This window comes from Micropterus salmoides, unplaced genomic scaffold (genome assembly GCF_014851395.1).
Source record: "Micropterus salmoides isolate LMB-PRFRI ecotype aquatic unplaced genomic scaffold, ASM1485139v1 Ms_hic_scaffold_4, whole genome shotgun sequence".
NCBI classification, from domain to species: domain Eukaryota; kingdom Metazoa; phylum Chordata; class Actinopteri; order Centrarchiformes; family Centrarchidae; genus Micropterus; species Micropterus salmoides.
The window spans coordinates 21,154,231-21,181,825 of record NW_024043372.1 but is presented as its reverse complement, the minus strand read 5'-3'; the positions used below and the strand labels follow the sequence as shown (position 1 = coordinate 21,181,825).

Genomic DNA, 27,595 nt, shown 5'->3' with positions numbered 1-27,595 from the left:
CTCTGTATGTCAACAGTAAAGCTCACATAAGCAGTTGAATTTCTGATAAGTTTCTGCTTTCTTAACCTGTCATGTCAACAATTAGCTATGTGTGTTTTTCCTGGCAGCATCAAAGGGGAAAAGAGGTGTGTTTTTGTGTGTGGGTGGGTTTTTGTCATGTCAGTGAGAGTTTAAAGAGGAGAGAGAGAAAGAAGAGTTTGCCAATACTTTCCTTGTTGGATTGAGTGTAAAAGACAGTTTCAGCTGCCTGGGTTGCAGTCTGGTGAGAGAAATCATGGAGAGGGCTTTGGTGCAAATCGCCCTCTTTGGGCTGCTGCTGACTTTGGTTACCACACTACCAAACAAGGTAAGGTCACAAAACCTTAGGAGCAGAGCACCTCACTGTGAGGACACTCAATCAACTTAATATATTGATATCTTGGCACTGATTAATTAACAGATATTTGAAAGATTTTTTGCTTGTTGTTGTTTGTCAGTTGCAACAGAGTGAACATCAAAAACGTTCTACCTTCAGTCTTGCTTCATATTGTTCATAAGAATGCACTGTATGTGTGTGAACTCTGATTATTCTTGTTTGGGAACAAAGTCACATTAAAATGATCCATTTAACTTAAAGGCTAAATTCATAAAAAGTCAACAATGCAAGGTCCTCTTAAGTTTCAAAATCATTGTTATGTGTATTACTGATGGTGTGGGGGCCATAAATTTGTTTTCCTTTTGGGGACAAAAAGCTGGTCCCTGTGTCAATCAATAAATTAAAGGTTTAAGACTTGGTAAATATTGGAGTGAACAAATCATTTCCATGTAAAATCACTGGATATAAAAAAAACGTGAATGGGGTGTTTCTGAAGTTAGACCAATGAGATTTCACTGATGCACTGATTTTCACCACCATCTGATCTTTGGTCAGCCAGTCGTCAGCCAGTGGGATCAAAAAAGTCATTTCTTTGTCATTGTGAAATGTGTCTCCTGTATTTGCTCAGGACGACTGGGACATCTACAGCTTTCATGTCAACTCCACAGTGACCAGTCGTTATGCCACCACTGTCATCACAAGCCGTGTGGCCAATCGTATGGACGAGTCAAAGGAAATAGAATTCCACGTCCGGATTCCCAAGAACGCCTTCATCAGTAAATTCAAAATGTGTGTTAAGCAAAAATAATCTGTTATATATATATATATATATATATTTACAGGAATTTGCACAGAAAGAATTCCACAATAAAGAATCAGGAAACTAAATCACAGGTCACTCCGGAGTATGTCAAAGACTTTTCTTTGGTCTTTTTCAGGCTTATAGATGGCCAGGAGTACGATGGGGTTGTGAAAGCTAAGGAGCAAGCTCAGCAGCAGTACACTGAGGCTGTGTCCCGTGGTCAAAGCGCTGGACTTGTCAGGTACATGGATCATATTTTTACAGGTGTTTATTACAGGTGTTTTTTAGGTGTTGTATTTAAGTCTTGTGGGTCCTTTAGCATATGTCTTGCACAATACTGGCTACTTCACCTGGCACATATTCAGGTCTCTAAATGGAGTTATGTAAACTGAGGTTCAGGAACAGGACCACGCCTCTCTCACTTATTCTACCACTTGTGCTTCATCCAATTCCTCCAATCAACCACCCGTGCTTCACTCATTCCATCCACCTGTTCTTCTCAAATCCAGTCACATGCACTCACGTATATAAGCTGTCTAAAGTGCTATTTATACTTCTGCGTCAAATCGACGGCGTAGGTGACAGCGTAGGCTACGGAACTACGCAGAGGATACACTGTCGCCTGACGTGCACCTCCTCCGAAATGTAACTACACGTCGAGTCGACACGGACCGTAAGCTCTGTGATTGGTTGACTGAGCAGCCTCGCAATGCCTCCGACCGGAAGTACCCCGCACTTTAAAGTAACATTTACTAGCGACCAAAACGACGGCTGTAACACAGTGAATCAATATATTTGACCGTCGCAACCCGAGCAAAATGACTCGTTTCGCTATCAGAATGTGATCTATTCGGTCGGTAACATTTGAAACGCTACACCAGCCGCACGTTTACAATTTTAATTGTCCCATTTACGTTAGCGGAGCGCTAAACCGTAAGTTAGCCTGCTCGGCCGGCAAAGGTCAACACAATGGATGCTGTAGCGCTACCGCCGACTAGCGTTTGGGGGTATAATTGCAGAATGACGGACACACCTACGCACAAGTATAAATGCAAGACCCTGCGCAGGAGTATAAATGGGCCTTAACCCATTTTCTCTCCCGTTTCTCAGTTCTCAGGACCGTCAGCTCCGATTCAGACGCACACTGAAGTTTCTCGAAAGTACTTTTGCTTACCTTAACACAGATCATGAGCTGATTCTCAGCCCCTCCAATCGCGATCCGTACGACGATCCGCCCGCAGTCTCTAATCTTCTCAGTCCATAGTTACATTAACTCCCATGTGGCTAGCTACACGTCCACCGCGACAGCGCTCCGTTATTCAAGTTCTCAACTCCGCATTGTCCAGTATTCTTCATCCAGCAGCTCCCGTCCGACTCCTCCGAACACACACACTGGCCACAGCAGCCACAGTTGACTTTGGGAGAAGTTCGCTCTTCCAGACACCGACTTCCGACCGGCCGCACAGCCGACTCGCTGCCGCACATCGGTCAACCCGATTACGGCCCCGTACAACGCTAGAACCATTTTCGACCAGACAGTCGTCTGCCTCTAGCACACACTCTTTTTTTGGTGGAAAGACTTCCTATCCACCAAAAGGTTTTCCAGTTTTTTTTTTGTTTGTTTTTTTCGCCACCACTTTATTTGCATTTTCAATAAACAAACAAGCATCATTGTAACATTGCATAGACCTACCATATAACTACAACTAAGCAGCATACAACCAGAAGTAAATAAGCAAAAATAAATAAATGCGCAAAATAAATAGCTACAAATACATAAATCAATAAACATAAAATAAAATAACATAAATTAAGGGGATTTACTGAAAGTCAAAGTAACTCAGAGAATCTTAAGTCACTATTCTTTTCCAGCATTTTCAATGACAGAAAAAGAATTTCAAATCATTAATGAATGCATTAAAACTTGGTGTAGCTTTTAAAAATCTACACTTATGAATTTAAATTTTGCTATGATGAAGATATTATTACACAAGAACTCAATGTCTTTGTTTTCCATAAAACAACCAAACTTCACCTTATGGTAATCAAACACAGGTATTACATTCTTTGTACCTAACCAATCAAATATTCTGTCCCACAACAATTTAACGACATTACAGCTGAAGAAAAGATGCTCCTGAGATTCAATATCAGTCTGACAAAATGTACAAACATTACAATCTAAATTAAATGTTACTCTTAAGAATTCATTACATGGATAAATATCATTAATTGTTTTGAAATAAACCTCTTTCCTTTTAGGAAACAATGGAAATGATAAAAATCTAGTTCAAACCTTGACAGTGTCAACTCTTGAAAGTCTTTCAGACAAAACCTTTCTTTTCACAGGTAGAGGAAAACAGTCTATTGTCATCAATGACCTCAAAAATTTGTTAGCACATTTACTATCTCAGAAATTACACTTATCCACAAAGAGATTAGCCGATGTAGGAATCACAGCAGAGTATTGCAACATTCCTTTTATCTGGTTTATCAAACCCTTAGGAATGGCATTGACTACTAAGAAATATTTTCTAATTGAGCAATCCAAATTAAATTTAGTTTTAAACTCATCATGACTTAACATATTCCCATATTCATCCATTAGATGTATTATAGCCCACACTCCTTTTTCCATCCAATCTATATAAAATAGTGTTTTCCTCTTGTGTAAGGTGTCCCTGTTGTTCCACATTGTAGCCTTATGAGGGGAAAAATTATGCTTCTACATAATTTTCCAATACAGTAATACCTGCATATGATAATCTGATCATTTAAATGGCAACTTTGATGGGTCAAAATCACATTTTAACAGAAAATTAATTCCTCCTACCCTTTGAAAATGATAAGCTGGAAAACTAAACCATAAAAAGTGTTCCTGTTTTATAAACATTTGCAATCAAATGCTGCTTATTATTCCAAATAAAATTATAATGCATTTGGTTTATTTTCTTAATACATCTGTCTGGAACTGCTAAAGAGTATGCAGGGTAAACTAGTCTCGAAATCGCTTCCATCTTCGTTAACAAAATTCTTCCAAAAATCGAAACATTTCTTTCTAACCAGCTATTTAAGATTCTTTGATTTTTTTGCAAAACATCTTGAATGTGACTGTTTCCCCTGTCACTATGGCCTTTACTGATAGTTGCTCCCAAGTACTTAACCTCCTATTTTACTGGGATGTTATGAATAAAAGGTTGTGCACAGTCGTGAATAGTCAAAATCTCACACTTATTTAAATTTAAGTACAACCCTGAAGCTTCAGAAAAAATAGATACAGCTTTTAAGGCATTAGGTATTTGATCAGAATCTTTCAAAAAGTGTACTGTGTCATCTGCCAATTGTGTTATTATCAAGGGATTACCCATAACATCCAATGGTTTTATTGTTTTATCATTTTTTAATATACACTGCTAACAGTTCAGCTGCTAAAATAAAAATAAGAGGACTAACTGGGTCTCCTTGTCGTATTCCCCTTTCAACACTGAATCTCCTTGTAGTTCCTGTAGGAAGAAAGACTGCACTTGTTATACCCTTGTACAACATAGAAATAACCTCAATAATTTTTTTCCCAAACCCAAAATATTGTAGTGTCTGTAAAATAAAGGGGTGTTCCAATCTGTCAAAAGCTTTAAAAAAATCCAAAAATTAAGATAATACTGTCATCCTCCACCAAGTATGGAATAGTCCAACAGATCTAAAAAAAGCCGGGTGTTGTTATGTATTAAGCGATTCTGAAGAAAACCTGACCTGTGTTTCACTGACAATTGTATCCATACCACTTTTAAGCCCAGAAATATTTTATAATCAAAATTAAGTAAAGTAATCGGCCTTAAATTATCTATAATTGTTTTGTCTTTGTTTGTCTTTGGGATTAATGTTATTAAACCTTGTTTCATTGTTGTTAGTAGCATATTACCTTTCAGTGCTTCAAAGAGTAATTCATCAATCCAAAAAAACTTATAAAAGTTAGTTGTTAACCCATCCTGATCTGATGATTTTCCCCAGAGCCATTTTCTTTATAGCAGTATCAAGGTCCCCAATACTTAAGTCAGCGTCACATGTCCTTTTAAACTGGGTCAATTTGAGGTATGTATGGTTGTAATGTTTTAAACATTTTTTCTGGAAATATATAAATTGTGATAAAACCCATATACAGTATTTCATTAGCTATTTCTTTGGTTAGTATCGTTAACATTCAACATTGTGATTGTATTTCTCTTCTGTCTTGTTTTTTCCAGTCTACTAAAATAAGAGCAATTTTTTTCACCATCTTCTAGCCATATTGCTCTGGATCTTATATATGCTCCTTTTGCTTTATTCAGATATAACTCATCTAATTTAGCTTGTAACCTAATTAGTTCTTCCTTATTTATATCACATAACCCATTGTTTTTACAACACTCATGTCATTTATCAGTTGTATTTCTAATTCTTTTTGCTTCTTTCTCATTCTTTTACAATAGTCAATTGAATATTCTCTTACTTTAAATTTGAAAAATTTCCCACTTCTTTGCATAAGAATCGATTTCCTCATTTGCCTTCACTGAAGATAATATTTTCCTTATCATATTACAATAATATTCATCATTTAGAAGATTTGTATTAAACTTATTAAACCAATATTTCTGTCTAAATTTTACATCTTTATCAGGCATCATTGTAACAGTAACAATACAATGATCAGTAGTAGGAGCTGCAGAGATGGTAGCCTGTGAAATATATTTTAAAATGTCCTGAGTAACCAACCAAAAGTCTATTCTTGACTTACAACTTCCATTAGGTCTTACCCATGAGTACTCTCTTAAATTTGGATTAATATGTCTCCAAGCATCAATTACGGAATTGTTGATTGATTGGTTGTTGTATTTGTGGTTTGTATATCTTGTAGGGAGTCTATCCAACCATTCATCGGGTACACAATTAAAATCACCCCCCACTAACATATTATCAGTTGAGTACTTAACTTTAAATTTTCCAATAGTATCTGAGATTTGTTCCAGTAAAGTTTTGTTCCTAGAACCTCCATTATATACATAAACATTCAAAACAATGAATGGAGTTCCTTCCATATTCAAAATGGCAGCAATCCAGTGTCGCTCTGTATCTCCTTCAAACTCAATGACTTCTCCTGGGAAATTGTTCAAGAAATAGCCACACCAGCTAATCTGTTAGTTTCATGGCTAAACAAAATTATGTCTCCCCATTGGTTAACCCAAAATGTAGAGTCCTCTTCAGTGGAATGAGTCTCTTCTAAGAAGACACACTGTGCTTGTTCTTTGCAAAATAAAAATATGGCTTTTCTCTTGGTGTTGTCCTTGAGTCCCCTGGTATTTAACGAAATAAAAGAAACCTTAGAGCCTATCATAACTAGAACAAATAATTAGAACAAGTTAACAGTCACCCCCCTCCCTGAGGGTGCTCAAATCTGTGTAGCCTAAAGAAACGAAAATATTATATTGGTCCCTCGAGACCAAACATTTTGTCTCATTCAGTCACTTCAAGAATTTACAGCATATACTCTCCTTGTCCATTTTTACCTTTTATGGGAATATTTGAACATTTTCTATGAAGCCGAAGGGCCCACGAAAGCAGAAGTAGTGTAAAAGCGCTTTGAGTGGTCGAAAAGACTAGAAAGGCGCTATACGGAGCATTTACATTTACTCAGCTTTCAATGCTCGTTTGGCCAATTACCATTCATTACCAGCACTTCCCTGGCACTTCCCTGGCGTGTATGGGCACTTCCCTGGCGTTGCCCATACACCCAGATTTCCTTCTTTGAGCATTCTCAGAATGGTCTACTTCACTCAGTCTTCAAACATTATTTCTCTCCATACAACCACGTTCCAATAACATAAAGCTTCCAAAATATATTGATATACAATATTGATTAAAAAAAAATAGTCAATATCCACACGACCAAAAGCACTCCCATGCTTACAGGCCACAGCTTGAGAAGTGGGCTTTTCGAAACGAAACCATCAGCTAAGCCGACCTCACCAAGATGGGGGCCCGCCAGATGGTCTCCGTTGACACAAAGGAACGCCATTTTTGGACAGAAAACAGCGAATATCGATTAGTACCAAAAGGTTAATCCACTCCCTTTCAAGCCTCCTTCCCAAGCTCACATTTCTCCGTACATCCCAAACTATCTGCCCTGTCGCATTTTTATACCAAGCACCTATTTCTCTCTCTCCATTGGACACCTAAACTCCCACATCCGCATCATCCCACAAGGCCGATCCGCTCCTTCCCACTTACCGCTACTATCAGCCGCAGCGCAGTCTGTCCACGATCACACAGTACCCAACGACACTGGTTAAACAAGCGATCGTGACTTCCCTCTTCTTGGAAGGCATCCCTTTCTTTACGAAAACCACTCAGCCTGACCCAAAGACATCACACTACACAGAGGCAAAACCCTCACTGCCGCCATCGCTGAGGAGGTGATGCCTGCATCCGAGCAGCCACCAGAACAGTCAACACCCTACCTCCTTCCTCCACCATTTCGAACCGCTGCCATTCTGTGGGGGCACGAGGTCCAGCCATCCTGGCACACACAGACAACCACACACTAGATTACCAGACTGCTCTGCAGCGCCCACTTTCACCACTGAATCAGGCAGAGCCGTCTCACACTCCTGGTCGCCATCTCTGCCTATCCCATAATTCAAGATTTGTCGGACCCATTCTCCGGTCACTAATTCGGTATTGGGCACTAGACCACACTGCCGAATTCTCATCCGTCTTTCTCCCATGCCTACCATAGCTACGTCCGCAACAACCATACAGATGTTCTTCGAATCAGTTTCCATTCAATCCGTCATTCTTTTGGGGGTTCATAAGACCAAGCTGCTTATCGAGATGAGCCCCCACCCTGAATCTCGACCCCTTGGGTTCCTAGCCACTCCGGCCACCAAACGGGGCGGCTGTGGCTCAGGAGGTAGAGCGGGTTGGCCGTTAATCGGAAGGTCGGCGGTTCAATCCCTGGCTCCCCGAAGCCCCTGGCGGCTATTCCGCCAGTGTATGAATGAGTGTGAATGTTAGTTTCCGTTTGAGCACTTAGGCTCAGTGTATGAATGTGTGTGACTGGTGAATGCAGATGTAGTGTAAAAGCGCTTTGAGTGGTCGAAAAGACTAGAAAGGCGCTATACAAGTACGGAGCATTTACATTTACCAAACCTTAAACAACTCTTCATCCCTCTTCTCTCGAGCCCTGTTCATCCCTCTTCTCTCGACAATGACCCCTCTTTTCATAACTATTCATCATAATAAACCACTATGAAATCTAACATTAGCGTGGTCATTGTTAGTGAAATGGAGTTATGTAAACTGAGGTTCAGGAACAGGACCACGCCTCTCTCACTTATTGTACCACCTGAGCTTCATTCAATTCCTCCAATCAACCAACCGTGCTTCACTTATTCCATCCACCTGTGCTTCTCAAATCCAGTCACATGCACTCACGTATATAAGCTGTCTAATCCGTTTTCTCTCCCGTTTCTCAGTTCTCACATCCCTCCCACCCAAACCCTGCTTGTTCACCTCTTTTAATGGGCAACACGGTGGCCCAATGGGTTCTGAGTTTAGACCTCGCTCAGCACAGGCCTTTCTGCACAGAGTTTGCATGTTCTCCCCGCGTTTGAGTGGGTGTCCCCTGGGCGCTCCGGCTTCCTCCCACCATGAAAGACATGCACGCTAAAATCCATAATTCTGCCTAGTTATCATTTTGTCTTCTTCTACAACAGGAACCACAGGAGGGTTCATAAGACCAAGCTGCTTATCGAGACGAGCCCCCACCCTGAATCTCGACCCCTCAGGTCCCTAACAGCTCCGGCCACCAAACCCTAAACTCTCCCCTCTACCCCGTTCAGCCCTCTTCTCTCGACCCCTGTTCAGCCCTCTTCTCTCGACCCCTCCTTTCATAACTATTCATCATAATAAACCACTATAAAATCTAACATTGGCGTGGTCCTTGTTAGTGAATATCCTTTAAACAATCTGAGAAGGAAATCATCACTCTTTAGTTGAGCTACTCACAACTCATATCTACATTAAGGCCATGACATGTGATGAACCTCTGTTGTAATACCATGATTATTGTCTCTGCTGCAGTTCTGTAGGGAGGACCCTTGAGGAATTTAAGACCTCCGTGACTGTGGCTGCTCACAAAAAGGTCACCTTTGAACTCACATATGAGGAACTGCTGAAACGCAAGCTCGGCAAGTACGAACTACAAATCCACGCTCGACCCATGCAGCCTGTCAAAGACTTCAAGGTGTGTGTGTGTAACCCTTTCCTTTTGGTATCTAATTATATCCTCATCCAGGAAAAAAATGTTGAGGCAATTTTATTTTATTCTCAATGCCAGGTTGATGTGTACATTCATGAGAAAGCCAGCATCGATTTCATCGAGGTTAAAGGAGGACTAAGCACCAAAGCCCTCGCTAATGCCATCACCAAAACACATGCAGACAAACAGGTACTGCATGGACATATCAAAGTTATATTTTGAATTATTGCTCATCCTCGTGCACATATTTTAGTACCATTTATTTTTATCAACTGTATATCTATATGCACTTTTTTAAACAGTTTGGATGTCACACTACAATTTGTTGTTGTATCAGTAGTGCCAATCGCTGTGCAGTGACAATCAAGTTGAATCTAATGAAATTTAATAAACGGTAGAGGACTAATTAAGGATTGACCGTGTTTAACGCAGACATTAAACCTGGTTAATCCTGTTTCCAGGCATGGGTGCATTTCTATCCGACAGAGGACCAACAGAAAACATGTGACAGCTGTGGAGATCAGGGTATGAATGGAGATCTGGTTATTGTTTATGATGTCAACAGGGACACCTCACTTGGAGACATTAAGGTACAGTAAGAGTTCATTAACTGTTGTCTTTCAGTGGTTTATTAGCATTGCACATACATAATCAGCAAGAGCTAATTGGATCTTTTTTCTTTCCCTGTCTTTTTTACAATCTTTTCTAACCAATCAAACTTTCTTCTTAGAGATCAGCTGGGTACTTTGTTCATCACTTTGCTCCATCTAGTCTTCCCCGCATACCAAAAAATGTTGTTTTTGTTATTGATCAAAGTGGCTCCATGTACGGCAGAAAAATACAACAGGTACAGTATTTGAAGAGTGTTTTTTTTGTGTCATTTAATGATTTACTTTACAGACAACTTTATCAAGTAAAAAATTTAAGAAACACATTATTACATGGTCTCTTACTTGAATAAAAGTTCTAATGTGTGAATGATGTTTTTATCCCAGACCCGAATAGCTTTAATCCATATCTTGAATGACCTTGCAGAAGATGACTTCTTCGGTCTCTTCACTTTTGATAGCAGCATTTTTCACTGGAAACGAGAACTTGTTCAGGCCAACAAAGAAAACCTGGACAGTGCTAAGAAATTTGCACAGGATATTGAAACTAGAGGAGGTGAGGTTTTTACTTAATATTTTATTAAAGGGATGTGAACATTTGACAGCAACGGCGGTGAGGAAACATTTTTTCATTTATTTCAGCCACCAACATTAACAGAGCAGTGTTGGAAGGAGCACGTATGCTGAATGCACATCCCAGAGAAGGTTCAGCATCTATCCTTATACTACTCACCGACGGAGACCCAACCACAGGTTACAATAAAACACACATGGACAGCACACAATCATGTGCACAAATCATAGACTGTATATATAAAAAAAAATAGGTGCAAACACTTGTGTGATTGACAGGTCATTACCATGGCAACCTATCAGTCAAGCTAGAGTGACTTCAACCCATGGCAATGTGTAAAATTTACCAGCGCCGTTGAAAAGCTTATTAGGAGTTGGCTGTTAATTTTTTCTGGCAAGTACATTTAGTTTTAAGCCTGTTTTTCGCTAGACAAAATTATCATCCTGGTTAAAATGACAGCGGTGACGTCACGATAACTACGTCCACTTCTTATACAGCCTATTGCCTGGACAAAAAGCTTGGTGCTCACCGGTTTGTTGGTGTTTAAACATCTAACATTAATACGCAAGCTTTGCATGCCTGGGAGCCCCCAGTTCAGGCTGAGCCAGCTGATAACAGCAGCTACAGTCGTAGTTAACAGGAGTTAGCGGCTAAAATAACTGCCAACAACAAGTAAAGCTTTCTGTCCATCAGATTCCCTCCTGCAGGAAAAAAAAGAGAGAAGATGATTTTTTCTTATAATTTGGGGGTCTTTAGTCACACTGTGGACACATATTTAGTTTGAAAAGATATTTTGTATAATATGGGACTTCAAAGATTATGGGCATTTAATTGTAAATAACACTAACGTTATTTACAATTAATAGTTGTAGCTCAGCTTGCCTTTTTAAACCACCTGTCTTGTGTGTTTGCAGGGGTGACAAATCTTGAAACAATACAGTCAAATGTAAGAGGGGTTATTGCTGACAAATTCCCTCTCTACTGTCTTGGTTTTGGTTTTGATGTCAATTTTGAGTTCCTTGAGAAGATGTCGCTGCAGAACAATGGTGCAGCCCGACGGATTTATGAAGACTCTGATGCTGATTTACAGCTGAAGGTTTTTTAAATCACTTGTACTTCTCACAAATTATAGATTTGTTACATAACTGATCATGGGTGCCTGTGGAGACATTAAACATTCATACAGTGTCCATACTGTATGTCAACAGGGTTTCTATGAAGAGGTGGCCACTCCCCTGTTAACAGATGTGACAATGATCTATGCTGGTGCGCACAATCTAACCCAGACTAACTTCAGCCAGTATTATAATGGCTCTGAGATTGTGGTGGCCGGTCAGATCACTGACAATGACATCGAAACTTTCAGTCCACAAGTTGTGGCCATTTCGGTAAGGATCATCCACACTGCACATTAGCTGTTACGTTCCGAAAGGTTTGTGAAAGTCCCTCTGCACACTCATAACAATTCATTTATCTATAACAGAGGAATACAAGCATGGCGTTTTCTGACACAAACACTGGGGAGTCAACTGGAACAGTTTCTGACAGCCACATCCAGAGGGTTTGGGCCTACCTCACAGTCAAACAGCTTCTAGAGAAAGAGTGAGTGTGATGCTGACCATTGATGTTCTTGTTTGTTATCAAATACTTATTGAAGGGCTGCAAACCTCATATTTCTATTTAATCCATGAATTGTTGAGTTTATAAAATTGAAAGAAAATGTAATATTAAAATATTGGCCTTTCACAATTTCCCAGAGCCCAGGATGAATGTATTCAAATTGCTTGTTTTGTGTGACAAACAGTCCAAAACCTGAAAGATTTGAATATACAACCCAGTAAAACAAAGCAAATTAAAACATTTGAGTAGTTGAACCAAAGAATGTTCAGCAATTTCACTATGACTTAAGGATTCAATTAGTAAAATTGTTGTTGATTAATTTTCTTTAACTTGTCAGAAAAGTTTCTGTTGCTGTCATACACATACGCAGTTTACATTGATAACAGTGGCAGATTTCCTCAATATTTGCAGTATAATTTTTGAAACAATGGGTCTTTGTTTTCTCACAGATGTAAACAAACGCAGTAATATTCATTGTCAATGTAATTGGTTAGCTAGGCATTCAGAAGAGAATGTATCTCCACTTCCTTCCACTGTAAAAAAAAAAAAAAAAAAGTAAAATATCACGGATATAGGCACTGCCATCTTGCCCTGGTGATGTAATTTGGAGCCAGAGTCTGCACAGTAGTGGGTGTTTGAGCCATGGTATGGAAGTCCCACCCACACACCCAGCTGACTCAATAGTGAGCAGACCTCAACGTCAATCATGACGTGAAACTGCCTTTTTATAGAATTAAATAAGTTAACACCAAACTCATCAAAAAAAAAATTAAACTTGAACAACTGCAATAAGAACTAACTAAAATGACAAAACAATTATTTGTTTGTGACACAGGCTGCAGTTATCTGGACCTGAGAAGCAGAATGTGAAGAAAGAGGCCTTGGAGCTGTCGCTGAAGTACAACTTTGTGACCCCACTGACATCCATGGTGGTCACCAAGCCTCTGGGGGAGAACACGGATGTGCTTCATAAACCCAAAGAAGGTGCAACACCATGGGCACAGCAACATCCTGTTAGAACTGGTCAGCGGAGGTTAAGGCTAAAAGCTGGTTCCATGGGCTACAGAGGCACTGGTGAGCAGCACACATTTGAAGAAAAAAAAACACAATGCAAAACCAATAGAGTCCAACGTTTTCTTCGTCAACATTTCTCTTTTATCAGCGCATGTACATTTTTCCAGGTAAGACACATTTGCATAATTTGGTATCAGGTGTTATTACAATTCATGAATATAATTATTATATTTAATAAGTACTATAGCTTCCCTGTCTAGTCAGTGGGTGGCATTTGTAGTGACTAATCTAATTTAAAAATTGTAGATGAATAGAACAGAATAGAATAGAATATACTTTATTGTCCCAAAGGGGGAAATTTGTCATGGACTCAAAAGTGCGTACTGCATAGTAGTAGCTGCCCTTAGAAACAATAAATACACATAAAATACAAATAACAGCTAAAGACATACACGTGTGCTACATACACCTTCATAACACATCCATTAAAATAAACAGTAAATAAAATAAAATACAATACAAAACAACAAGCAGAAACACCAAGTTATTGCACACTTCCCATTCCTCAGCATACAGATATATTTAAAATTTTGATTTAAAATTTTGATGGAGGTGGGTACGAAAGAGTATTTAAAACGGTTCAATTTGGTTTTAGGGATTCTGTACCTTCTGCCAGAAGGCAAGAGCTCGTATTCCGTTTGAAGGATGTTGGACGGGTCCAACAGTACTCTCCGCGCCTGCCTAAGTACAGACTGCTCATAGATGGACTGAAGGGAGAACTTTTCAGTCCACTCCATCACCTTCATAGCAGTCTGTACTAGGTGCTGCAACTTTGATTTGGACTGTGTGGAGAGATTGCCGAACCACGCCGTCATCCCATACCTGATGAAACTCTCCATCACTGCCTGATAAAATAAAAACATGATGTTGTGGCTGACACCAAACACCCTCAGTCTGCGTAAAAAATACAGCCTTAGCTGTAAACGGGAACATACATAGTCAACATGATCACCCCAACTTAAGAGGTTATCCAGGTGGATACCCAGATACCTATAAGAAATGACCTGTTTGATCTCCTCCCTGTGAATGGACAGTGGGGTATGAGGTATTAAAAAGGTATTTTTTAGTGTTAATGGTGAGATAGTTCTTGTCACACCACTGAGCACATTTATTAACCTCCGTGAAGTACATTGATGGGTCTGAGTTCTGGTGAAGCAGGCTGAGAATGGCAGTGTCATCAGAAAATTTAAAAAACAAGTTGCCTGGTAGACTATTGGTGCAGTCGTTTCTGTAAAAAAGAATAAAACCACTTAATAATAAAAGGATTAACATTCATCTGGGTCATTTTCTAAAAGCAGAACTAAAATCAATGAACAAAGGGCGTGCATAGGCCTTAGGATCCTCCAGATACTTAAGAGTTAGGTGGGTGATCCTATTAATTGCATCGTCTGGACTCCTCCCCTGCCTATAAGCAAACTGGAGAGGATCCAGTTCAGGATTGACTTCAGATTTCAGTAGGGATACCATGTATTTTTCAAAGCATTTCATGACAACAGAAGTTAAAGCCACCGGTCTATAATCATTGCTTTCTGTAGGACAGGGTTTCTTTGGAATGGGAATAATGGTAGATTTTTTCCAGAGGGCAGGAACCAGATGGGAATCTGCAGACCTCTGGAACACAGGGCACCATGCTGGGGTTAGCTCTGCAGCAAAAGGTCTTAAGGAGAAAAGCAGAGATGCCATCAGGGCCTGCAGATTTCTTTTTGCATACATGGCTGAAAAGTGACTGGATTTTGAGGGGATCAACTACAAACATTGAACAGGAGTCAGCTGTAATTGACTGTAGTACATTACTGCATTCCAAAGAGTAGTCCTGTGTATCAAACCTAGAGAGAGTTGGGGATGTCTTTGTGGAGCCAAGTCTCAAGTAAATACCAGCAAACCCGCCTGGCGGTATTCAAAACAGCTCCATTTTGCTCCTAAGAGAGCGAATGTTGCTCAGGATCATGCCGGGCAGCGGAGGTCTACTGCCTCTCCGGCGGAGACACTGTCGGATCCCCCCACTTCGGCCTCTCTTCCGTAGTTTTCTGCAAGATGCCAGGATTTTAAATGCCTCGGGCAGGTTGAATAAATCCGCAGGCGGCGATGTTGTTCCCCTGTAGCGGAGAGACAACAACGTGTCTCTGGCGTAGATGAGTGGTAGCCCACCCTCCAAGTGTGGAAAAGTTTGACACATAATCAGAAGCTGCCAGACAATCAATGCCAATAATAGTCCTTGAACAAATAACGCCATGGTGCTCCTCTATACCCTCGTACACACTCACACAATCAATAAAAAACCACAGTAAACAAGTAAAAACAATAAATAAATAAAAACAGCAGCAGCACCAGCAGCACATGAGTGTCGCCAGCAGAGCAGCGCCACCGGAAGTATGTGGACATATGTATGAAATATAGGTAATTCATTAATTGATTATCTGATTGATTAACTAATTTGCTGTTATATAGTAAACACATCATCCGTTAATATTCAATTAATGTAATCATGTAATGATTGGCTGTAGCCTCGCCACCTTTCTGTATGGTCTGTTCTGCACGTGCGCATACATTCCCGCCCAATGTGTACCACGCATATCAGAACATTGTAGTTGACAGCAGAGCCGTTATGGCTCTGGTTGACAAAAGCCTGTGATTAAAAAAAAACTTTATTAACAACACAACATTATACAAATCATAGGGAGTCATAGCATTAGTCTCTTGCTCAATTTGTTCTTGTTTCCACAAGCTAAATATTAAAGTGATCTGGGAAACTATAATAAGCAATTCAAACATAACCTTCTATTGCCACGAAAAATTAATATTGCAAATTTCTGCCATTAATACTACATAAATGTCACGCTGTCACAAAGGTCTGGAAACATTTTTAAACTTAAACTCCCATCTTAGTATACATGTTTCCACACCAGAGGAAGCTCATATTGAAGACTAGCAGTATCAACAGTTAACAGTCCAATTGGATGTAGAGATGCTCACACGTCTTTGAGCTAGAACTGTAACTGTAACCTGTTTTTCATTTACAGAGCACAACCATGTAATGTGCAATGCAATTATTGACAGCTTATTAACGTTGCATAATCAGCAATAAACCTGTAATCTGTTTTTAACTTACAGAGCACAACCATGTAACCTAATGTACAATGCGTCTACAATTAATGACTTATTATAAGCTTATAAACAACTGTAAGTCAACAAACCCTGTTGACTCTCAAACCCAGTGTAAAGTTAACTAAATAAAACTGTAAAGTTACATGGTCAACAATAAAGCTGTAACCTTTTTTAACTTACAGAGCAAAACCATGTAATGTGCAATGCAATCAATGACAGCTTAAACTACTGTAAGTCAACACATCCCCCAGACTCTCAAACCAGTGTAATGTTATAACTAAATAAAACTGTAAGGTTATATGATCAACAATAAACCTGTAACCTCTTTCTAGCCAATGGTAATAATTAACATGATGGCAGCCAGCGGGACGTAATGATACATTAATCAACTACCACAAGTTTGGCAAGTAAACAAACGCTCGTTCATCTTTTCATAACGAAGGACAGTCGGAGTAAACCTCTCGTAGGTCGTAGCTGAAGCAAGAAGCAAGCTAACGTTAGACGGCCAATGCTGAGCTGGTGGTGTTTACTCACCACAGTTTACTAACCTATCTTGCGTTCAGCTCTTCTTTGTTTGGGTCTTGTTGTATGAAGTTTTAAAGCCAAAGTTTTTGATGAATGGTGGAGCAGCTGCAGTGTTTGTTTTCCTCTCTCATGTGCGGCCACGCGCAGCTGATGCTGTGTGTTACGTATGCAGGTTATAGGTAACGGAGGGAGGGAATAACGTCAAGCTCATCAGAAGTTTCCTAAAAAATAAACATTGTTCACGAGTCCCGCACCTCGAGTCTGAGTCAAGTTTGAAGTCTTTTGAGGACGAGTCTCAAGTCGGGTCTCAAGTCACTGTGTGTGAGACTTAAGTCGCACTCGAGTCCAAATCTCCCCATCTCTGGGATGTTGTCATAGTAAGCAGGCACAAATAGAAAACCACAAACAATAATACAACCAACATGAATGGTGCATCTGTTTATTCGCCCCTTGCTCACGCAACGCCCCTTGAGCTGTCCGTATCCGGACCCTTCTCTCAGAAGCTCTGCACCCCAAATTCATGGACACTCTTTGAAAAGGCAGCGCCCATAAGTGGAGATAGCGTGGGTGCAGTTGACCCAGGGCCTCGGCTGATAGGTGGCCCCCTAAGTGAGCCATTAAGTGCAGCTCAGTTGAGTGTTGTGGACGCAGATGAACAACAACGCTGCATGCAGCTCTACTGTACAGGGAAAATTCAGCAGCTCTTCTCAAATGAAACTCTTCTCCTTTCACTCCAGGTTTCAATGGTAAACCACCACAAGAATGACAATTACCAACAAACACACTAGATTCTAATGAGACACGTTTTAATACCCACCATCAGCGGGGTTGTGATGGCGCAATGGATAAGATACCTGTCTTTGATGTGAAAGAAGCATTTCAGCAGCGGAGCATGCAGCCTTCCCCACGTTAATGACTTGTTTTTAATATGTCCTGTGTTTATTGTTGATATACGACTAGAAGTCTGTACTGTTTGTTTTTTTGAAAATTGACTGGATTCTCTGCCGTTTCTGTGTCTGACTTCCTGCCCAGTTCATCGGTGTTAGATTTTCGTAAGACTGAGGACCGGGGTGCAGATACAGAACACTCAAGGCCAGTTAAAGAAAAGAGTTTATTTACAGAGAACTGAGGAACTAGTAGTACAGAGTGGTAGTAGGTGAGATGTGAGCAGGGGCAGGCCGTCCAGGGCAGTGGCAAACAGCTCTCCTAAAGATCCGCCAAGCAGGACTAAAACACACACGGATTCGGTAACTTGAAAAAGGAGAAAAACAAAAGATTGTTAGTCCGGGTTCAGGCAGAGAACACAATTGATACAAACTAAATGCTCAATCAACAAAGCTGGCCTGAAGTACTCAACCATGCGATGGCTAGGAATAATCTGGTGACAAGTCTCAGAGAGCCCCACATCTTAAGGCCAGGTGTAGATGAGGATTGGCAACAGGTGTGTAGCCTCGCTGGGTGATCAGCTCCCTGCCAAGTGAAAGACACACCCACACACGCCCACAGAACACCACAGGAAAAAGGAAGAAACCCCCAAGTGTCACAGGACCAACTGTGAAAATCTGCTCTGTGCTGCTTGATGCTGGGACGCTTCTGGTGTGAGCACAAACATTAATCGAATGGCTGCCATCAGCTCCAGCAGCAGCGAAGCAGACGGACTCTCGGAGTGAGTCCGGGGTTGTGTAAACTTGGTTTAAATGACTTGGTAGCAGGTGGGCCCAACACTCTCACTGTGCTGAGAGTCTAGCTCCACCCCCGGCATTGCCACTAGCAGCCATTTCCATGGCAACGTTGTAACTGCCAGAGCTGGAGGCATAAACCAGTAGACTACAGTTCATAGTTAATTTTGACAATAACCTGAAAAACTGATTAGCAAAAAGGTGTGGTGTAATCAAGACTGAACAGGGAACAAGTTAAATGCAAACAACAGACACAGACAACTTCAAAGGAAACATAGCAAAACACTAAGATATGGACCAAACTGACAGATCACTCACAGACAAAACAGACAGGAACAGACTATAATAAAATACAGAGCGCAAATATGTATATGGACAAAACAGACCAAAACCAAGAATGCAACAAACACCCCAAACAGATCATTACAAAATAAGACACTGCCGAATAGGCAAATGAAGACAAGATAAGTATCTATGATTCATTGTCTGCTCAGTGTATTTTAAGAGAAACATGCAATAACAAAATCTCCTATTCCCAAAATCCATGTTTAAATGGTATATATTATATGCTTTGCACCATATCACCACTGTGGCAGTATCTGGCCCATCAATGACAAAAAACTTTGTTTTCTGGGTATTTTTGAGGATATTTAAGAGTTTGAAAATTTGAATTCGGAAAAGCATTTTAAAATGTTAATGACTCATTCTGCACGTGTATTAATTTAGCATCCAATGAAAAAAATTCTCAATATAATGCTGCTGAAGCATAGTGTTTCTGGGACTGGGCCCCACTGACAGAACTTTTGGAAATATGGAGAAATTAGTATCACAGAGTTTCCTGATAGCTTTACTTGTTGCTGGAGTTTGTCAACAGCTAACTAACTTAGCTGCTGTTATTAACAGGTCGAGCAGGAATAGAGAAACATCTGTATCTGTCTTCATGACTTTCAACTCTCGAAAAGTCCCACCATTGGAAAGCCTCCTGTTAACATGGCTTATTCTGACCTTTTCCTGTTTGTCTGTCTTTTTGCCATCTCTTCTTTTTCTCTTCTTTACAAAGCGATTAGCACGTGCCAGACTTACCATCCCTCATGCTTCCACTGCCCTTTGTCCAGTACACGTACACCAATATTACCGTTGCCGATTGTTGCCGATTGGTTGCACTTTGCATAACCCTGAATATGTTTCAGGAACATATGAAACTCAACCAAAAAGTGACATGAAAAAAAAATTTGATTGATATAAAATATCAATTTATATCTAAAAGTTTTTTTTCAGTTTATGTTTAAATGAACAAAGGTAATTCACATTTTAATGTTTTTCCAAAAACATTTATGACAAACAATTAGACAAGCAATCAGTGCCTCCATGACAGTAACAGGATATGTCTTGTCCCTGTGTCCACTTAAAAACAATTCATATAGCATGAGACAATTTGATTCTATTAACCATAAAAACATCTGAAATCCTCCTCATGCTGCCTTGATATTCTGCCAGTAGGTTTTTTCAAAAATGTGTCTAAATGCATGGCCTCAGATTTACTACAAATTTTCAACATGTCTCTCATCTCAGGTTTTTTCCCACAGGCCCTGAAAACTGCAGTCATTAAGCCACTCTTAAAAAAGAGCAATCTAGACAGTTCACTAATGAGCAATTATAGGCCCATATCAAATCTCCCATTTTTAAGTAAAATCATTGAAAAGGCTGTTTTTCAACAGCTTAGTGCTTTCTTGGCACTAAATAACTGTTTTGATGTCTTCTAGTCAGGTTTTCGACCACACCACAGCACTGATACGGCTCTTGTTAAGGTCTTCAATGACATCCATTTAAACACTGACAGTGGCAGAATTTCAGTGTTAGTATTATTGGATCTCAATGCTGCATTCGACACGGTCGACCACAACATATTACTAGACAGACTTGAAAACTGGGTTGGACTTTCTGGCACAGTACTAAAATGGTTTGAATCCTACTTAAAGGACATGGACTACTTTGTGTCTATAGGTAATTACACATCTGAGCTGACAAAAATGACATGTGGAGTTCCCCAAGGCTCCATTCTGGGACCTCTTTTGTTTAACATTTACATGCTTCCACTGGCTCAGATTCTGAAAAACAGCAAAATATGTTACCATAATTATGCAGATGACACACAGATTTACATAACCATTTCACCAGGGGACTATGATCCCATACGGGTGCTGAGTAACTGTATTGAGCAGATCAACGATTGGATGTGCCAGAATTTTCTCCAATTAAACAAGGATAAAACTGAAGTTATTGTTTTTGGAGCCAGTGAGGAACGATTGAAAGTCAGTGCTCGACTTCAATCTGTAATGTTAGGAACCACAAATCAAGCCAGAAATCTTGGGGTTGTCATGGACTCAGACCTGAATTTGAGGAGCCACATTAAGACAATTACAAAGTCAGCCTACTATCACCTGAAGAATATATCAAGGATTAAAGGACTTATGTCTCAGCAGGACCTGGAAAAGCTTATCCATGCATTTATCTTCAGTTAACTCGACTACTGTAACAGTGTCCTTACAGGGCTCCCTAAGAAATCGATCAGACAGCTGCAGCTGATTCAGAACACTGCTGCTCGAGTCCTCACTAAGACCAAAAAAGTGGATCACATCACTCCAGTTCTGAGGTCTTTAAATTGGCTTCCTGTATGTCAAAGAATTGATTTCAAAATCCTGCTGTTAGTTTATAAAGCACTAAATGGTTTAGGGCCAAAATACATTTCCGATCTTCTGCTTCGTTAGGAACCATCCAGACCTCTCAGGTCGTTTGGGGCAGGTCTGCTTTCTGTCCCCAGAGTCAAAACTAAACAAGGAGAAGCAGCGTTCAGTTATTATGCTCCGTATATTTGGAACAAACTCCCAGATAACTGCAGGTCTGCTGAAACAGTCTTCTTTTAAATTAAGACTGAAGACTTTTCTTTTTACCATTGCTTTTAATTAAATATTTAAGATTTTTATTTTTATTGATAACTTACACTGCACTGTAACTTTTACTGTGCTGTTTTCTTTTTCTTTGTTTTTAGCTTTTTATCATTGCTTTCAATTAAATATTTCCATTTAACTCTTTTAACCCTGATTGTAACACTGTAACTTTTATTATATTTTATGTTGCTTTTAAACTTTTTTATATTTCCCTGTTGCTTTTATGTTTTATGTAAAGGACTTTGAATTACCTTGTTGTTGAAATGTGCTATACAAATAAACTTGCCTTGCCTTACTGCATCCTAATTTCATGTTATCATGTTTTTCTTTCAAAACAGGCAGAAGTGGAATCACTGGAGGTAGGACATGGGTACACATCTGCACTGTTCTGATATGACTGCTTTTACACCTTACTTACTATTACTTGTTCACACCAGAGTTGTAAATTCTTTCCATAATTAAAATTAAATGTCTTAAATGTTTGTTATTTTTCATTTTGAAATAGTTTTCTCATTATCATAAATTGTAAAGTTATCTCAGAAATGTTTTCTTTGATGAATGCAAAGCGCTAAATTCAAATGTATTGAAATGTTTATTCAGGACAAATTTTTCTGAATATTACTAGCTACATTTATAACAATTAGTATGTTGTAAAATATATTTTTGTAGAAAATGTACTTGCAAGATAGTAACAGATGCTTATTTTATTATTTGACTGTTCGTTTTCCTTAAAATATCAGCGGGAAAGGCTTATCTCGTTCCTCCAATGTTAGATGTATCGCGAATGTATCCTGCAGGTAAAATTCTTTTTCTGTACTAGTTTTGATCTATTTTTCTAATTTTGTAAATATGGTATTTATGGTTTTGTTATTTGACTGTTCGTTTTCCTTAAAATATCAGCGGGAAAGGCTTATCTCGTTCCTCCAGCGTTAGATGTATCGCAAATGTATCCTGCAGGTAAAATTCTTTTTCTGTACTAGTTTTGAGCCATTCTTCTAATTTTGTTAATATGGTACCAACCACTCATTTTGAGCAGTCAGGCAGCATATACCCCCAATATGGCTGGACAGTCCTTTATATCTTTTCTTCTAATGATAGAAAATTAATACAAATGTTCTGCATCTACATCATAACACATACACTGAAAGACAATAAGTTGTAGGTGCAAAAATGCCAAATGGGTCAGTTCTACAAAATGTAGGCATGAAATATTTACATATATATATACATATATATATATATATATATATAAACACATTATTTGTTTTTACCTTAACTTATTACATTTTAATACTGCAAACTTGCATTAAAGAATTTGTATAATTTTGTTTGGCCTACAATTAACAATGCCAATCACATGATTTGATATAAAAAAGTAGATTTTCTAATACAGGTACCAAAAAAGCATTGACATGTATACACAAATTTTCAAACTGTCAGTGTAGGTTAGGGTTTGTAGGTGAAATCTATATTACAAGAACACATTGTGACATGTTTCATTTTGATTTACAGTTGTTTTTTTGTGAGAATTTAAATCAATGTTAGAAAAGCCTGTGTGTGTATTTAGTGGTTTGTTTTATAGCTGAGGTGTCAGAATGAGGATATCAATTAATGCAATACCCTCTTTAATTAATACAATATCCTCTGAAACTATAATATAAATGTATATAACTGGCTTTGTGTAAATGTATTTACAGCTGCTCTTCCAGACATCAATATATATAGTGTTCCTGAAGAGATTGCTGTGGCTCCAACCATTGTGCCAGAAAGAGCAACTAATGGTAGAGTATCACATGTTATTCATAGTATCATTCACAGTGTTTAGTTCATCACCTTTTTGGAGTTCAGTTTTTAAAGATATGTTATTCTGTATGACAGAGGATCATGGAGCAATTTCTTATTTTTCTGTTGATGTTAGCTGGAGTAATGCGTGGCAAAATAATCATTGGCAAGTTCAACATAAATGTAATCCACCGGCACACCATCATTCCATTACCCTCATTTAATAACTCATTACAAGTGATAGAATTTGAACACTTGAACAGAGTACATAGATCTCTGTTGATGTATATACTGTAAATATTGGGATGTTTCAATTTTGTCTAATATTGTTTTCTTGCACTAGCTGTATCTATGTTTTAATGTCTTGTATCGACGCTACCTCTTGGCCAGGTCGACATTATAACAGAGAAGTGGTTCTCAATTGACTTATCTGATTAGATAAAGCATCATAAACAAGTTCAACACACATACTGTATGTGTATGCAATCTAAAAGCCAAAACATCTGAAGTATTTTGTTGTGGTGTGAAAAAGGGTGCACTTCTCAGATTGTCATTAAAAAATCTGGTATTAAAAGTAATTATTACTTGTTATGTTACTATATAACTTTCACCACCCCTTGACCCTTACTAAGGACTACCTTTTTAGCCAGCTCATTTCAGAATTGAATACACTTTACCAGAACAATAATCAACAATTAGCCAAACTGACAACATCATAGCCTCTCAAACCAGATGATACAGTATAGGCTATGTAAACATTTAAAAATAATAAAAATATATTTTTAAAAGGAAGTCACTCCCGACTTTTTAACTAATGTTTTTCTGCACATGCATTTAAAAAGCAGTATTCACTGTCTTTACAAAACATAAAACATTGCTTAACGCCACTCTCACCCGAGGAGTGCATGCATCATCTAAGTTTCACATTTCTGTGCTGTTTAGCAGATGCATCAATAAATTAAGATTGAGAATTTTTTGCAGTTGAAAGCCTTTTGCTGGTCGCACAAGGTTTATAACGAACAACAATGTTCTTTGCATCTTAGCTTAGACTTTGACAAACTCAAAATAATGGCAATACTTACAGCTGCCTACCTACCTCGTTCCCTATTCTTCCTTTTACTTTTTGGCTAGCAGCCAACTTTAACAACATAAAGTCTGGCTTCTTGGCTTGAACTGCCCCTGACCTGCCACCTTGTATTCAAGTCAAGGATATCAAAACAGATCTTGGATTAATAACTGTCATATCATAACAGTTTTAGAAATAGTAATCCCTTACTCTATTTACTGTGGAAAGTAATATATATTATAAGTAATATTACCGCAATGTTACCTCATTTGTTACCTCAGAATAGTACTGTACCCTTCTATGGGTTGGAGCTTTATTTTGCAGACTCAAACCCTTCTATGGTACCTAACAGATACCTAAACATATCCTATATAAGCTATGTTTGATGTACAGAAAGACAGAGTGGTCATCGGGCTGGGTCACTCTCCAAGCTGCTGCAGAGCTTGTAATTGATGCTGAACTCCTTGATGTAATAAACTTTTATGATCAAGAACAGTGTCAAGCGGATTTCTTCTCAACACATCATCGCAGCATTATTGTTCGGACACCACATGCACATGCATGGCCAGTTCACACTGGACGTTGAGCACACATACCAGCTACAATCGACTTAAGATGAGGTTAATCCGCCATAACAACAGGTGTATAGAGTCCGACTAACGTCGTCTCTGATTGTTTGCAGACATCCGCCGTAATGTTAGGAACTCGGACTTCAAGTGGCGTTCATGGTACTTTTTCTAGTTGGTAATTACCGAGTTGCCTGGAATGCAGCATTAGTTTAAACACAATACAAAACAGATAAAGCAAATCAGGTCCAAACAATATTCCATGTACATGAAGAACTGTTTATTATAGACCATCCCTTCTCCTGTGTGACGTTGTGTCCTCTATCTCTGTGTTCCTCTGTAGTTCCTCTTATCCACAGGTTTTTGCTAAAAACTGAGACTCAGTCTCTTCCATTATGCTTTGATGTCACTGGAGATGTCCGCCTTAAACTTCTCCACCATCCCAACAGGGGTCAGTAATGTTCCTCTTTGTGCCATCACTATTTTCCCTCCATTATTTACAACCTAATCAATTAACACCTTTTATTTTGCCTGTTGCTTTATGTGTAACACTCTTCTTCTATTCTCCTCAGGATCTTTGTGTCAGTTATATACTGTGTAATAACCCATAATTATCTCCTAGTGTAACTGGTGGGAAATAACTTTTGTACATTAAGTACTTGTACATTTACTTGATATTTGTTGAGTGATGGAGGACGGAAGTGTGGAGTTCAGTTGTGTTTGTTCCCCTTTACACAGAGCTGTCTGTGAATGGTGAGCTTGATTCAGTAGTACATGGAGGCTTCAAAAGGATTGTCATCCACTTCAAAACTGACCTGCATGTTGAGGTTGACACCCAGAGAATCACTGTACGAGAGGGACAAGCAGTGACACAGCACACGGGACAGGATCTCATCACAGTTGGAAGGTGACTTTGCATTGAAATGGCAGGAATTATGCTATGATGACACTAAGTGGTGTACAGACTCTCTGATAAATGCACATGGTCACTGTTTCTGCGTGCAGAGTTAAGTTTTCATGTGTGGCCTAAGGTCACATCAGACCTTTAAGGAATACTTTTGGGGGGGAATGTGACTCGCATAGAGGCGGGGAGAACTCCAACACAGCAGCGTATAGCTGGGAACTTGTGAGAATCTTGCTCCTCCCTGCGACCAGTTTGTCTAAGGAGACCCCAACAACACAGTTCCCAGTATCACAGGGACACACAAACCGATCCCCGTTCATGTGGCGATTCTTTGGGGAGCCTGTATTCTCATGTCTGAACAATAAGAGCTGTTCAGCGCTGAGAAGAAAAAGGGGAGGGGCAGCTTCAAACACCCCACGTCACGTATTTTTGTGATGTTGAATTTGTCATTAATTCACTATTATAATATAAATCGCTATTTACAACTGATGCTTACATTAGCTCTGCACACCTATGGTCCATCCACACAGGTGATTTTAATTATTTTTGGATGATAAGAGCTCTTCTCAGGAGTGTGCAGATGATGTTTGATTGACATCTTCCTAACTCTTCTGTTAGTTTTGTTGCACCTACCTGGGACAAATTACACCTTCATCCTTCTCATTGGTGCATTGACTCTGGTGACCCTAGTATAGCTTCTTTGTGTAATCAACTAAGATAAGTGAAATGACCTGTGCGGGTGTGCAGGGCTTTTAAAAAGAGTCCAAAAGAAAGCTAATACAAGGTGCTTTTATTCCTAGTTTGACAGTGATTATGCGGGACAAGGAAATAGATGTTGCAGCTGGAGACACACACATGGTCATCTTAATTCATAAGCGAGGTGACAAAGAATTCATCTGGCCTGTTTTAAGACAGCAGCCATCGGACAACAACGTTTCAGGAATTTTAGGTGGGTAAAAAGGCTGGATTTGCTTGTGTGGTTTAATATCAGGTCAACAATATATTGAATAAGTGTTTGCATCCAAAAGTGGAGGTAAATCATTAAAAGACACAAATATGTTGTGCTGTGTCTCATGGACTGCCAGCTTTTCAGTGCCATTGCTTTATTGTTTATTCTCTGTGTGTCCAGCTTTAAAGACAGCAGTTTATGAGGAGATGCAGCAAACTCCTTCAACAAAACTCAAGATCAAAGACCAGGAGATTGATGCTACCAGGTACATTTTCTTCTGTATTATTAGTTGGTATAAAAAGAGCGCTGTTTGGGAGTACTATAATTTTTTTATATGAACATTTATATCTTTTGTAGATCCATTGCTGTTGACTACAGTATTGTCTCTGCCCTGACACTGGACTGCTGGCTCATGTCTGCTGAATCTGCCCTGCAGAGACGCCTGGATGATTTCATTGTTACACAACTTTAACTGGAAAACATGTTGAATCAATTGCAAATAATATTCTTTGATCGCTTTAATGCTTGCAATGAAAGTTTGGTATGCGATTACGTTTGCGTGTTGTATCACCTGTTTTCCCCACCATTTCCTGGACTCGTCAGACTGGTACTTTTTCACAAAGGCTGTACATACTTGAAACAGAAATAATAAATACATTTTTGCTTGACACCATATCATATTAGTCATTTACTTTTGTCAATATGAAGCCACATTTTCTCTGTGTACCTCTGTCACTTTAAGTTT

At 39.2% G+C, this 27,595-nt stretch overlaps 1 protein-coding gene across 2 annotated transcripts; it reads left to right on the top strand.

The window, feature by feature from the left end:
- The first annotated feature begins 187 nt into the window (after positions 1–187).
- Positions 188–27,525, top strand: LOC119886687 (inter-alpha-trypsin inhibitor heavy chain H3-like). 2 transcript variants are annotated; one of them, XM_038697590.1, is made up of 22 exons: positions 188–346; positions 984–1,144; positions 1,294–1,398; positions 9,273–9,435; positions 9,529–9,639; positions 9,912–10,040; positions 10,181–10,297; positions 10,446–10,614; positions 10,701–10,811; positions 11,547–11,728; positions 11,841–12,020; positions 12,116–12,234; positions 13,088–13,326; positions 21,922–21,942; positions 22,324–22,380; positions 22,484–22,540; positions 23,281–23,364; positions 25,341–25,448; positions 25,736–25,904; positions 26,702–26,850; positions 27,031–27,115; positions 27,208–27,525. In XM_038697590.1, exons 1-22 carry the CDS (start codon positions 275–277, stop codon positions 27,320–27,322), a joined length of 2,703 nt encoding a protein of 900 aa, XP_038553518.1. In that variant the 5' UTR covers positions 188–274; the 3' UTR covers positions 27,323–27,525. The 2 variants fall into 2 exon arrangements, with proteins under 2 accessions (XP_038553518.1, XP_038553519.1); XM_038697591.1 differs by lacking the exon at positions 22,484–22,540.
- The last annotated feature ends 70 nt before the right edge of the window (positions 27,526–27,595 follow it).